The sequence below is a fragment of the Trachurus trachurus genome (genome assembly GCF_905171665.1).
Source record: "Trachurus trachurus genome assembly, chromosome: 8".
Classification (NCBI taxonomy): Eukaryota; Metazoa; Chordata; class Actinopteri; order Carangiformes; family Carangidae; genus Trachurus; species Trachurus trachurus.
In genome coordinates, this window is record NC_139905.1 from 7327309 (window position 1) to 7342679 (window position 15371).

The 15371-nt window shown below is 41.9% G+C and overlaps 1 protein-coding gene across 1 annotated transcript; it reads left to right on the forward strand.

Annotated features, from left to right (window-relative positions):
* Positions 1-785: 785 nt before the first annotated feature.
* Positions 786-15157, forward strand: LOC310989819 (transmembrane protease serine 9-like; the record flags this gene model as incomplete). Its single annotated transcript, XM_083976970.1, has 13 exons — positions 786-840; positions 2208-2367; positions 2708-2970; positions 3698-3843; positions 3930-4221; positions 5093-5252; positions 9439-9701; positions 10658-10803; positions 10890-11163; positions 12563-12734; positions 13483-13739; positions 13847-13944; positions 14807-15157. 13 exons carry the CDS (start codon positions 786-788, stop codon positions 15155-15157), a joined length of 2637 nt encoding a protein of 878 aa, XP_083833096.1.
* Between the last annotated feature and the right edge of the window lie 214 nt (positions 15158-15371).

The following is a 15371-nucleotide window of genomic DNA, read 5'->3' on the forward strand; positions in this document are numbered from 1 at the left end:
GTCTGCTTCTTCTTCTGATAGGAGCTACCGTTTTGTCACAATAAGCCCATATGTATTACATATTGCACTTCACATACCTACACGGACTTTATTGCTCTGCTGCTATCCACTATCATCTTCTGGACATTAGTTTCAGGATTGTATGTTTTTAGATTGTGCCTATTTTTACATCTGTTTACTTTTCACCTTGACTGTTGTACTGGGACCTGAGTACAAATTTGTATTCACGACAATGAATGACATTGAACCATTTAAGTTGTAAGCCTAAATTTTACAGGTATATTCCAACTGAATCTCACTTAGGAAAAAACTAAGCAGATAAAATCACCTTGACACTGAGGGCAGGCTGAATCACAGGTGTTTTAGAGAGACGGACGACAGACTCAACTTTATTTTTAAAAGTGCTTAAGTTATAATTATTTATTGTTAGTATGTGACACTAGAAAGTCACACCATCAAAAAGGCGACACGCACAAGATGCACTCCTGCAGCATGGCGCTATTATTATTATATAATTATAAGTTGAACACTAAACATGCCTCATGACAAGAAGACATCATGTCCATTATGTGTTGTTGGCAGACCTGATCAGACACCATGAGTGAGGACATCTATAATGTACCATACCTGAATGAAGGTGTATAGGGGATGTGACCTATGACTAACAGAAGCCCGGAGCAGACCTGTTCCACCACCTTGAGCAGATCTGTTCCGAGTTTATAGAGAGGGAGGAGAGACGAAGGGTACTTATATCAGTGCAGATGACAATATATGGACTTTTAGTTATGGCTCTCTACAAAGTGATGTGTGCGGCAACTCTGCTGACTCTCCTGACACCAGGTAAGGAAAAATAATGTCGAGCAAACTTTGAAACCTATATAGATTAGTCTGTGTTAATTCTCATTTGTCCATTTCCAAAGTAAGCATCTCTAGGCAATTGAATCAGGTCAACTGGACTTAGCTTTCAGCTTTATAGATTAGTGTATATGCAGGTAGCCTATACACATACAGTATATTCGACACATGTGTATCCGGCTTGCATATATGCATATATGCACATCTTTTTTTCTCTCTCTTTCTTGTTCTTGTTTGTTTTGTTTTCTGAGTTTTAACATGGGCACTATATGGCCAATATTTGAACCATTGCAAAATACCATTACTGTATGTAATCATACCTATTTATTTATCGATTGCATTGATGCCATCTGCAGTCTGTCTGTTCAAAACTTTGAAAGACGGGGAAAAAAAATTCACATCTATGTGGTGTAAACACAAGACACAGAATTGTTGTTTCAAGAATCTTTCTCTTTCTACTTTTCAGAGTCTCACTCACAGTCTGATGGTAAGTTGTTTTTTTTTAACGCCAAATCAGAAGGTATCTGACTACGAGGAGCCAAAACGACAAAGCTCCAATTACTTTGAATTAAATCAATATGTACATTGGCACAGCTGAAAAGTCCTATGCTTAGTCCAACGGTGTAGTACAAAGTAAGCTTACTAGGCCCAGTGCTGTAAACACAAACAGACCTTATGTCTGGTTGGTGCTTGTCCTTTAAAGCAGCAGGGTTAGGGTTAGGGTTAGCTGGCCACTTGGAGGGAAGAGCAGAGGAGAGCAGTGCAAAGAACCTCAGACTAGGGACAATATGGATTTTTTTGGACAATTTATGAAATGAGATTCATTTCATTTCATAATGGTTTACAATGCTACAAGGGTTCGGCAGGGCAAGTGTGTTTTCATGTCTCTCCTCAGTGTGTCAAGATGAATATGTCAGTTTCAACCAGGTTTCAACCCTAACACATCATCCTAAGAGTAATGTGGCTTAGTCCATTATGGGCTACTATTTTTACATAGCTAACGGTAGTTGGCATAGTATCTTTAAACTTTATACCTTTACAAAACAAAAGCTGTCTACAGAGGTGGAGAGTGACCCTCATGTTTTGAGAGAAGACGTATTTTAACCCTTTCATGATGTTAACAATGGCTAAACTTTTGCCAAGATCAATAAACAGCGTTTAGGCTAATGCTAACTCTGTTAGCTGCTTTAAAATAAACTAAAGACAATTTAGATTTAAAAGCAATTAAACCTTTAGACAATTAACAAAATGAGATTAGTTTTGCTTTTAATCCAATCCATAATGGTTTACAATGTTACAAGGGTCGGGCAGGGCAAGTGTTGCTCACTGTGTGTTTTCATGTCTCTCCTCAGTGTGTGGTATTGCTCCACTCAACAGCAAGATTGTTGGAGGACAGGCGGCCACTGCGGGCAGCTGGCCCTGGCAGGTCAGCCTGCAGAGCTCTAGCCACTTCTGTGGAGGATCCCTCATCAACAACGAATGGGTGCTGACGGCTGCTCACTGCGTCGCAGAGTGAGTACTGAGGGTAGAGCTGCAACAAAACAGGATAAATCAGGGGAGTGGGGCATTCAAGAAGAAAAGTACTGTTCCACTACGCAGTACTAAACTTACTGTACAGAATTAAGACTTGTATCCCCCTCAACCATTAATGAAGCCTGTGGCCAAACTGTCATCTTTTACATTTATTGAATATACTGTTCACTTCTTAAAGAGAAAACAAAATAACTTTTATATTAAATACATCTTTTTCAGTTCATAAAACTGTTTCGAGGATACACATTAACCATGTCTTCCTAGGCTCCATACAATCCTTGTGTCTACTAACATGCAACAACTCTTCTCATCACCTCAGCGCTTCACCACAGACTGTGATTCTGGGACGCCAAAGTCAAGAGGGCTCCAACCCCAACGAGGTTTCTCGTTCAGTGTCACAGACCATGGTCCATCCTGATTACAATCCAACAACTATTAACAATGATATCGCCCTCCTGAAGCTCAACGCATCTGTCAATTTCACCAACTTCATCCGGCCCATCTGCCTGGCGGCCTCGGACAGCAACTTCTTTGCAGGCACTGACTCATGGATCACTGGTTGGGGCACCATTGGATCTGGTGGTGAGTCACTGTGTTTGGTTGCTAGAAGTTGCCTTTGTTGCTTCATCTCTACATTTTCTTTTTTTTTTAATTAGTGCCACCATGTGTTGAGTCACAGAATAGCATGAAACTTTTTAGCATATGCACCCATAGATTTGTTTATGATTAGCAGCATCTTATTAAATGGTGACTCACCTGTGAAAACACTCCTCCATAGTGTCACTGGTGGTTTCCTCAGGGCATCTTGAAAATCAAAGAGGTTTGTTTATCTAAAGAGTTTTAATGTTCCCAGGAATGACAAGCAACCTAAAGGGATAGTTCAACATTTTGGCAAATTTGCCCATTGTCATAATCCCTATAGTCATAGCAGTAGGTTCTTTATTTCTCGGTGCAAGCTATTTTTAGAATGGCGGCTGCTCAGAGCTACGCTACGGAGGCTCATGGGATTTCTTGGTTTCCCACGTAGCGTAGCTATCAGCAGCTTGTGGCTCTGCTCCGCCGTTCTAAAAATAGCTTGCACCGACAAATAAAGGTAACAAACCTACTGCTATGACTATATAGGGACTATGGCAATGGGCCAATTTGCCAAAATGTTGAACTATGCCTTTAAACAGCAGAAGATCAATATTTTATATTCTATATTTACTTGTAAAGTTTCTTGCTAGCTTCTGAAGTGATGTGGATGTTGAACCATTTTGTGAGAGAGTGTATTTCACAACAAGTTTAACCTGAGTCTGTGTCTCCTTAGTTCCACTTCCGTCACCACAGAACCTGATGGAGGTGCAGGTGCCAGTTGTGGGGAACAAACAGTGTAACTGTAACTACGGAGCGGGTACAATCACAGGGAACATGATATGTGCCGGGTTAAGTGAAGGAGGGAAGGACTCCTGCCAGGTGATCATTTTACCGTCAGTGTTTATCTCAGATTTAAGTTCATGTAGCTATAGATTCCCAGCTCCTAAATGTTCCTCTCGTCTCAGGGCGACTCTGGCGGGCCGATGGTGAGTAAGCAGAACGGCCGCTGGATCCAAGCGGGAATCGTGAGTTTTGGACTTGGTTGTGCCCTGCCTAATTTCCCAGGAGTCTACGCCAGAGTGTCCCAGTATCAGAGCTGGATCAACAGCACAATCACCACCAAGCAGCCGGGCTTCCTCACCTTCACATCCAATGGGACTGACACTGACCAGAACTTCACCTGTGGAAGCACCACAGCCCCTCCAGAAACCGAACCCACTCCAGAAACCATAGCCCCTCAAGACGACATAAGTGAGGGTAAGTCAAAATCTAAATTCATTCTTTCGCAGATTTTGATTCTCATTTTATATAAATTCTAGCTCCACTTGTTTCTAAAGGTCAAAGAAGCTGTTTCTGTCGAAGATTTGGCTCTTTTTACACAGGCTAGCAAACAATAGCATAATTAGCAGTATCTTCAAAATTCATCCTTTACACACCAAAAGCTGTCTACAGAGGTGGAGAGTGACCCTCATGTTTTGTGAGAAGACGTATTTTAACCCTTTTGTATTATAGTTGTAACAATGGCTGCCAAGACCAGTAGTAGGCTAAACAGCGTTTATGCTAATGCTAACTCTGTTAGCTGCTTTAAACTAAACTCTTGGCAATTTTGAAATTAAAGCAATTCAACCGTTAGATAAAAGATGAGATTAGTTTTTCTTTTAATCCAATCTATAATCCACAATGGTTTACAATGCTGCAGTGGTCGGGCAGGGCAAGTGTTGCTCATGTACTGTAGCCGATGTTAATCTGGCCCTCTGCGTTGTGTGCGGTACGGACTGCGATGACGCAAACCGTTGTGCCAAGAGGTCAATGACCGCTTAGCAGTTGGGTTTGCACGTCCTTTATGGGTGAGTGAGTGCACCCGGACCCTCCGTTACACTCACCCCTGCTGAACTCACTCCACCCAGGGCATCCGGGTCACAGCACCACTGTAGCCGATGTTATCTGGCCCTCTGCGTTGTGTTTTGGTACGGACTGCCCCAGGTCCCGCACGGCAGGTGATGATGCAAACCGTTGTGCCAAGAGGTCAATGACCGCTTAGCAGTCGGGTTTGCACGTCCTTTATGGGTGAGTGAGTGCACCCGGACCCTCCGTTACACTCACAGTGTGTTTTCATGTCTCTCCGCAGTGTGTGGTATTGCTCCACTCAACAGCAGGATTGTTGGAGGACAGGCGGCCTCTGCGGGCAGCTGGCCCTGGCAGGTCAGTCTGCAGTCTTTAGGCCACTTCTGTGGAGGATCCCTCATCAACAACGGATGGGTGCTGACGGCTGCTCACTGCGTCTCAGAGTGAGTACTGAGGGTAGAGCTGCACCGAAACACAACATGGGTGGGGGGCGTTCAAGAAGAAAAATATTGTCCAACTTCTCAGTTCTTTATTTAGGCCTCTAACAGTCTGAGAAGTTCAGAGAAAATCTTAATTGTACCTGAGGCTGTAGTCGTCTCCCTGCTGTTGAACATAGTGGAGCAGCTGTTTCCTTCAGGAACTGGTGGAGAACAAACACTGAGCTAAAAGACAGTGAACACTGTCACAGTATTGCACCACATGAATCATCGTTTTGCTCTGTAACTGCTCGATTTGAAATGTTTGAATTTACAGTTGTTTTCTAATGAGTCTACGTTGCTGCAAAATGTACTAAGATTACTGTACTTACAGAATTAAGACTTGTATCTCCCTCAACAAGGAAGCCTGTCATCCAACTGATAATTATCCTCAAATTAACCCTGTGGATGTTTAATCCACAGTGTTTTTTTTAGTTAATCTGGACTGAGATTGGGATAGACATCAGGTGTTAGCTGTTAATACACAATTTCCTGTTGTCTTTTACATTTCTACATACCATGAGAAGACATTTCACTGTTTAAGAGAAAACAAAACAACTATTATAATTACATGTGTTTCAGCTCATAAAACTGAGGTCAATAATATTTGCATAACAAAATGCACAAAATGTTAGTTTGTGAGGTAATCAAAAAGTATATCAAATATTATAGCTGCTGCGCAGCGATGGGTCGGGTCCGGGCTACTTTTGGGCAAATTTCGGCAATTCTGAGCAACAAACAGGAGAATAGGAAGACAAGACAGTTGACCTTATAATGTTCAATTTGCATCAGTTGAGGATTGAACCCACAACCTCGGGAACCAAAGACCATTGTCTATCGCACTGAGCTAATTGACAAGTGGCAGATCAACAGTGGCTTCACAAATTGAGTAAGCCATTCACTGTCGTGTAGGCAGATTTGAAACCACAGTAAAAAGAAAAATCAGTTTTTGAGGTAAAATAATGATATTTGTCAAACATCTACTATGAGTCTAAGATGTTAAGAGCCTTCACACATGGACCAGTCCAAGCTATTTGTTTGTTTGTTTTTAATTTAGAGGCTTGCTGTGATGCCACCATTAGGACAATTGTCTTGTGTTTCATATTGAGGTCAACTGACATTTTGATCTGTCATCATCACCATCAGCCTTGCTGGGTCTCGAACTCACAACCTCTGACACCAAGAACCAGCTCCTAACTCGCTGAGCTAATTGGCTGGTATTGAGACCTCCTGTGTAGCTTCATTTATCCACTCAGGTGAGCCAGTGCCCGGGCAGCTGTTGTGATGAAATGGTCAAAATGTCAATAATTCAGTCATCTAAACAAAAATCTGATAATACATAAATTGCATCTTGACAGCATGGAAATGTTGGTGATTTGTTTTTAATGATAAGTGTTTTGCTTCATAAGAGAAAATCTGATGTTTATAAATTCCACTCTCACATTGACTGCAGTTGTTCCCATGAGAGCAGAATTCAAAATATTCTCAAAAATTCAGTTTTTGAGTTAAAATTCTGATATTTGCCAAACTTCATCAACCATGACTCCAGAATATTGTCATTTTTTTCAGGAAGATTGAAAATGTATTTATCAAGAATTTGATGGTATATGTTTACAGTACTGTTTGCAGTCAAACGTTTTCATGCACTGTAGGCTCAATTTTTGCTTAATCAAAAATCCGAGAAACAAGTTTTGTGGAGGACGGTCTGGAGATGCTCTGTAGCAAGTTTGGTGTCAATTGAGCAAAAATTGTGGGAGGAGATACATTTTAAAAGTTTTACAGTTATTGAAAAAAACAGAGTGATGGACTTCATAATTTGTAATAAGTTTAAGTGGACAAAAGTTTCAGCAGTATTGAGGCTACATTGTGGTGAAGTTTCAACACTGTAGCATCTACCGTTGGTTTGGTAGGAATTTTTAAAGTTTTTAAATTTAAACGCTTATTGTGCCCCCCCTAGGAGGGGGGGGCACATGTCCTTGGAGTTGAGTGAATCTGGCATGGGACTGAACCTTTGTGCAAAGTTTGGTGAGTTTTCGCCCATGGGAAGTATGACTTCCTTGGAAGAAGAAAGAAAGAAAGAAGAAGAAGAAGAAGAAGAAGAAGAAGAATTCCTATGAATACAATAGTGTCCTGTCAGCTGCGCTGCCCGGACCCTAATTAGATCAGACCTACAGAATTATATTACATAATAAAAAAATCCAGTTATTTAGACAAAAATATAAGAGTAAAAAGAAAAATCAGTTTTTGAGGTAAAATAATGATATGTATTTGTCAAACATCTACTATGAGTCTAAGATGTTAGGAGCCTTCGCACGTGGTCCAGTCCAAGCTATTTGAATTTTTAAATTTAGAGGCTTGCTGTGATGCCACCATTAGGACAATTGTCTTGTGTTTCATGCTGAGGACAACTGACATTTTGATCATCATCATCATCACCCTGGCTGGGTCTTGAACTCACAACCTCTGACACCAAGAACCAGCTCCTAACTTACTGAGCTAATTGACTGGTAGTGAGACCTGCTGTGTAGCTTCATTTATCCACTCAGGTGAGTCAGTGCCCGGGCAGCTGTTGTCAAGACAGATTTAAGAAAGTCAGAAATTCTATTATCTAAACAAAAATCTGTTAATACATAAATTGCATTTAGACAGTAAAATAGCTTGAGGAGATATGACACTTTGATCTGTCATCATCATCATCATCACCCTGGCTGGGTCTCGAACTCACAATCTCTGACACCAAGAACCAGCTCCTAACTTGCTGAGCTAATTGGCTGGTAGTGAGACCTGCTGTGTAGCTTCATTTATCCACTCAAGTGAGTCAGTGCCCGGGCAGCTGTTGTGATGAAATGGTCAAAATTTCAGAAATTCAGTCATCTAAACAAAAATATGATAATACATAAATTGCATCTAGACAGCATGGAAATGTTGGTGATTTGTTTTTAATGATAAGTGTTTTGCTTCATAAGAGAAAATATGATGTTTATAAATTCCACACTCACATTGACTGCAGTTGTTCCCATGAGAGCAGAATTCAAAATGTTCTCAAAAATTCAGTTTATGAGATAAAATTCTGATATTTGCTAAACTTCATCAACCATGACTCCAGAATATTGTCATTTTTTTTCAGGAAGATTGAAAATGTATTTATCAAGAATTTGATGGTATATGTTTACAGTACTGTTTACAGTCAAACGTTTTCATGCACTGTAGGCTCAATTTTTGCTTAATCAAAAATCCGAGAAACAAGTTTTGTGGAGGACGGTCTGGAGATGCTCTGTAGCAAGTTTGGTGACAATTGAGCAAAAATTGTGGGAGGAGATACATTTTAAAAGTTTTACAGTTATTGAAAAAAACAGAGTGATGGACTTCATAATTTGTAATAAGTTTAAGTGGACAAAAGTTTCAGCAGTATTGAGGCTACATTGTGGTGAAGTTTCAACACTGTAGCATCTACCGTTGGTTTGGTAGGAATTTTTAAAGTTTTTAAATTTAAACGCTTATTGTGCCCCCCCTAGGAGGGGGGGGCACATGTCCTTGGAGTTGAGTGAATCTGGCATGGGACTGAACCTTTGTGCAAAGTTTGGTGAGTTTTCGCCCATGGGAAGTATGACTTCCTTGGAAGAAGAAAGAAAGAAAGAAGAAGAAGAAGAAGAAGAAGAAGAATTCCTAGGAATACAATAGTGTCCTGTCAGCTGCGCTGCCCGGACCCTAATAAGTAAATTGAGAAAATATTTAAAGCAGAAGTAAGCGATCCGGTCGTTTTGGCTAACTTCCTGTCAGCCGATGGAGTTAGCCGTCCCCGCCCTTGTCCCTACGTCACCACATTCACGCGCATCCCTTGGCTGCACACACAGAGAGGGCCGCCCCTTTATGCCGTTCTCTCTCCTCATTGGATAAAGGTTGTAGGATACAAGGAAAGTTTTCTCCTCGGTTTACGGCAGAGCAGAGTGACTGACAGACCTGTGTTCCGGACCAAACACTCGATATAAGTGATTGCTGTCGGAAGATACAACTATTTAAGACTTATATTAACACAAACATTCCGCTTACTTCTGCTTTAATTTATATTTTGAGGATACACATTAACCGTCTTCCTAGGCTCCATACAATATTTGTGTCTACTAACATGCAACAACTCTTCTCATCACCTCAGAATACGAAACCCGACTGTGATTCTGGGACGCCAAAGTCAAGAGGGCTCCAACCCCAACGAGGTTTCTCGTTCAGTGTCACAGACCATTCTCCATCCTGATTACAATCCATCAACTAGTGACAACGACATCGCCCTCCTAAAGCTCTCCTCGGCGGTCTCTTTCACCGACTTCATCCGGCCCATCTGCCTGGCGGCCTCGGACAGCATCTTCTTTGCAAGCACTGACTCGTGGATCACTGGTTGGGGCACCATTGGATCTGGTGGTGAGTTTTTTTTTTTTGAATTAGCGTCACCATGTGTTGAGTCACAGAATAGCATAAAACTTTAGCACATGGACCCATAGATTTGTTTATGATTGGCATCTTGTGTGTGCATGACACAAAGTGACTCACCTGTGAAAACACTCCTCCATAGTGTCACTGGTGGTTTCCTCAGGCCATCTTTAAAATCAAAGAGGTTTGTTTATCTAAGGAGTTTTAATGTTCCCAGGAACATTTGTTGATTTCATTTCACAAACCTCAAGACAAGCAACTTAAACAGCAGAAGATCAATATTTTATATTCTATATTTACTTGTATCTATAGTTTCTTGCTAGCTTCTGAAGTGATGTTGACCCATTTTGTGAGAGAGTCAGGGTTCTTACGGGTCCTTAAAAAGTCTTAAAAGGCATTGAATTCATTAATCTAAAAACAAGGCCTTAATTGACATTAAAATGTCTTAAATCAATTTTTCAAAGGTCTTAAAAATGTTAACACTTGGTAAGTGGGATTTTATGGTTGTAATTAGTCTCAAATCTCAAAATAATTGGTAACATTCCGACATAGAGAAGTTAGTGGCGGCCGTCAACGCTAAATCTCTCACCGCCACCAGCTCCCGAGTCAGTGTTTTTTTTTTTTTTTTTTTTTCGGACTTTTTATGCATTTATTTTGAAAGGACAGCTGGAAAGAGACACAATCCAATGTTCATGTAGCAGTCACTTTACCTTGGATCATATAGGAAAGTGGGTAAAATTGTCCCTGACCCTATGTAATTGATGTGGTGTTTTTTTTCTTCTTTTTTCTGCATTTGTGTTTATTATGAAGTCGGTCTTAAATTTCATTTCAAGTGGCTTTAAAAAAGTCTTAAAAAGTCTTAAATTTAACTTGGCTTAAGCTGTAGGAACCCTGAGAGTGTATTTCACCACATTTACAGTATTTAACCTGAGTCTGTGTCTCCTTAGTTCCACTTCCGTCACCACAGAACCTGATGGAGGTGCAGGTGCCAGTTGTGGGGAACAGACAGTGTAACTGTAACTACGAAGTGGGTACAATCACAGGGAACATGATATGTGCCGGGTTAAGTGAAGGAGGGAAGGACTCCTGCCAGGTGATCATTTTACCGTCAGTGTTTATCTCAGATATTACTTCATGTAGCTATAGATTCCCAGCTCCTAAATGTTCCTCTCGTCTCAGGGCGACTCTGGCGGGCCGATGGTGAGTAAGCAGAACGGCCGCTGGATCCAAGCGGGAATCGTGAGTTTTGGAATTGGTTGTGCCCTGCCTAATATCCCAGGAGTCTATGCCAGAGTGTCTCGCTATCAGAGCTGGATCAACAGCCAAATCGCCAGCAACAAGCCGGGCTTCCTCACCTTCACATCCACTGGGACTGACAGTGACCAGAGCGTCACCTGTACAGGCCTGCCCCCACCTACAACCCCAGCCCCTCCAGTAACCACAGCTGCTGCACGTGAGTCTCCACACTCTGCAAAAACAGACATTCAGTTTTCATTTAATAAAAATGTATTTATTCTTTCACAGATTTAAATTCTCATTCATATAAAGTCTAGCTCCCCTTGTTTCTAAAGGTTAAAGGGATAGTTCAACATTTTGGCAAATTGGCCCATTGTCATAATCCCTATAGACATAGCAGTAGGTTTGTTACCTTTAAAGGGACAACGAGGAGTTTTGGAAAAGCGAAGCGTTTTCACACTACATTTATGAGCCTCCGCGCACACCGTAAAATTCTTTGACCGGCGCAAGACAGACTCATGTTTTCATTAATCAATAATTAAAGTCAGAGGTTCAAAGAGGTTCACATACCGTCGTAGTTCCGACCATAAACGGCGTTTCGGCGGCATTATTCTCATGACTCGCCACGAAACCGAAAGTAAGGAAACTCTGGTCGGCTCGACCAGCATTTCCGCCACCACTAATAATAACAAAATAACGATAGAGACAAAACTATATATTTATCGAAAATGGGCCCATTAACAAGTGTGGGTAGCGGAGATTCATCCACATTAACGTGAGACTTTTTTTATAACCAAATAGAAACTCCTCGTTGTCCCTTTAATTGTCGGTGCAAGCTATTTTTAGAACTACGCTACGGAGGCTAATGGGATTTCTTGGTTTCCCTCATCAAACTCATCAAAAACACAATCCAACAACTCCAAAACGCTCTGGTGGACAAGTTGTGACCTGCACATTCACCACGCTATGAGATAATAACACAATGTTACCAGACGGAGTTGTTTTCGAGGTAAATGCAGAGACTGCTGCTGAAAAACTGCCCCCAACAGGAACGCGCATCAGCGGTTTTGCATGAATTTACCTCTAAAACAACTGTCTCGTAATGTTGTGTTATTATCTCATAGTGTGATGAATGATGAGTTTGATGAGGGAAACCAAGAAATCCCATTAGCCTCCGTAGCGTAGCTCTGAGCAGCTCACAGCTCTGCTCCGCCATTCTAAAAACAGCTTGCACCGACAATTAAAGGTAACAAACCTACTGCTATGACTATAGGGATTATGGCAATGGGCCAATTTGCCAAAATGTTGAACTATCCCTTTAAAGAAGCTGTTTCGGTTGGAAGCTGTACTATTTTTACAGCGCTAACGATAGCATAGTTAGCATAGTATCTTCACACTTTTTCCCTTTACACACCAAAAGCTGTCAACTCACCTAGTGGGAAACATGGAGGCTTTTAAAACAGCATGGTGATGCATTTGCCATCTGATGTCCATTATGAGTATTACACACATTACATTTGTGTGACTAAACAGCCTGTGTTTGTAATGACAGTGGTTTTATTTTAAGGTAACCCACCCCCAACCCCCTCTGTCTCTCTGTTGTTTCCTCTCTCCAGCTGTGTTCTGTGGCCAGGCTCAGTTGAACTCACGTATTTCTGGGGGAAGCTCCGTGGCCTCAGCTGGCATGTGGCCGTGGATGGCGAGCGTACAGATGAATGGAACTCACATGTGTGGCGGGACGCTGGTGTCCGAGGACGCTGTGCTAACCAACGCCAACTGTTTTCCCAGGTGAGACACCTGAGTGACACGACGGGATTTGGAACCAACGGGCTGAGAGCTACAGACGGAGGAGGGAGGTCAGGGGGACGAAAGTTGTGAGCTTGGGTTGGAAATGGTTAACGATAAGAAAATATGGCAGTATCAGCCCGAAGTTCGGTCTTTGTTTTACACCAACCCAGTGTTTTAAAGGGATAGTTCAACATTTTGGCAAATCGGCCCATTGCCATAATCCCTATAGTCACAGAAGTAGGTTTGTTACCTTTAATTGTCGGTGCAAGCTATTTTTAGAACGGCGGAGCAGAGCCGCGAGCTGCTCACAGCTACACTACAGAGGCTAATGGGATTTCTTGCTTTCCCTCATCAAACTCATCAAATACACAATCCAACAACTCCAAAACACTGTGGTGGAAAAGTTGTGACCTGCACATTCACCACGCTATGAGATAATAACAGAACGATACGAGACAGAGTTGTTTTCGAGGCAAATGCAGGTCACAACTTGTCCACCAGAGCGTTTTAGTTTTAGTTGTTGGATTGTGTATTTGATGAGTTTGATGAGTGAAACCAAGAAATCCCATTAGCCTCCATAGCGTAGCTGTGAGCAGCTCGCGGCTCTGCTCCGCCGTTCTAAAAATAGCTTGCACCGACATTTAAAGGTAACAAACCTACTGCTATGACTATAGGGATTATGGCAATGGGCCAATTTGCCAAAATGTTGAACTATCCCTTTAAAGTTTTGCATTCATTCTGTCTACAGCAGTACACCTTCACCATCCAACTGGACTGTCATCCTGGGCCGACTGAGACAGAACGGAACCAATTCCTTTGAGGTGACAATGAACGTGACGAATATCACTATGAGCAGCCTGAACGGGTCTAACGTCGCCGTGCTGCACCTGGAAACCAAACCCAACCTCTCTGACTACATCCGGCCCATCTGCATGGACAACGGGCAAACCTTCAGCGTTGGCACTACGTGCTGGGTGGCCGGCTGGAACGCCGAGCAAGGAGGCGGTGAGTCCATAACACACAGTTTGACACAGTAATTCAAACACTCACCACAAGGGAATTGTCTGGGTTTTAATCCACCATTGTCAATTTCCTTATTTTTCCAACTCCAGAGGAACAAGTTCTGCAGGAGTTCCAGACCTCAGTTATTGACTGTGGGAACACAACCACAAACGGCAGCATTTGTACCGGAGTATTTACACTGGAACAGGTGATATAATAATAATAATAACAATGATCCTAATTGTTATTATGATTAACATTATCATTCATCTGGCTACGTCTTTGTGTTTATCTAGATGTTTGTAGCCATGGTTTGAAATTACCCCCCACTGCTTTGCCAAATGCGTGTGAAATATTTAGGTCACTTGTCATTGGCAGACCTTTAAATTGTAGGTCCTTTAAAGGGACAACAAGGAGTTTTGGAAAGCGAAATGTTTTCACACTACATTTCCCATGAGCCTCTGTGGGCACTGTGAAATTCTTGGACCGGCGCAAGACGGACAAAAGCTAAAACACTTGCCAAGAATGTTTTCATTCATCAAGAATGAAATTCGGGGGTTCGAAGAGTAGTAGTAGTAGTTCTGACTATAAATGGCGATTCGGCCGTGTTATTCCCATGACCCGCTGGGCAGCGGCCGGGAAACAGAGTCGACCACTAAATAATAATATCAAAATAACTATAAAGACGAAACGATATATTTATCGAAAATGGACCCATTAACAAGTGTGGGTAACGTAGATTCATCCACATTAATATGAGACTCTTTTATAACCAAAAGCAAACTCCTCGGGTTCTCTTTAACATTTAGCGTCAGAGAGTTCAGATTCAAAAATATTTTTTGGGAAGAGAAAAAAGGTCCGTTTAGCAGCTTTTCACAAAATCAAGATCCAGAATTTGTCCTGCAGTCGGCACAAGAGTAAAGGTCATTGAAGTGAGACCATGTGATGTGATTTTTCTTAACGATATCTGATTTTTATCTGGCTGATGTTTTAAATATATATTTATATATGTTACATGTTAATACAGAATCCTAAGTGTGTTGGACTTGAACGTTTCCATCTCTGTTCAGGGTGACTCTGGCAGCCCGCTCATGTGTAAGCAGGGAGACTCCTGGTTCCAGGCAGCCGTGTTATCGTTCGAAAACAACTCCACCAGCAACTCCACCAGCAACTTTACCAGCAACTCATCTGGACGTGAATCACCAGCAAGGATGATGGTCTTCACCAAACTGAGCGAGTTCCAGAGCTTCTTGTCTGAGACAGTCGGGGAGTTCCTGACTCCAGACACCACCAACGCCACCAACGCCACCACAGCTGCCCCCACCATGACCACCAGCAGCGGCGTTCTTACCCACTCCCCATCCCTCTTCTTCTCCTGCCATCTCCTTATCCTCTTTATGTGTCTGTTCCTCTTCTCATAGAAACCTCTGAATCTTCTGTTAATAGTGTTTTACATGATGAACAAATGAATGTGAACACCCATTAACTGAGAGACAATGTCATCTTAAAGGGATAGTTCAACATTTTGGCAAATTCGCCTATTGCCATTATCCCTATAGTCTTAGGAGTCGGTTCATTACCTTTAATTGATGGTGCAAGCTATTTTTCGATCGGCGGGGCAGACATGAGCTCTAC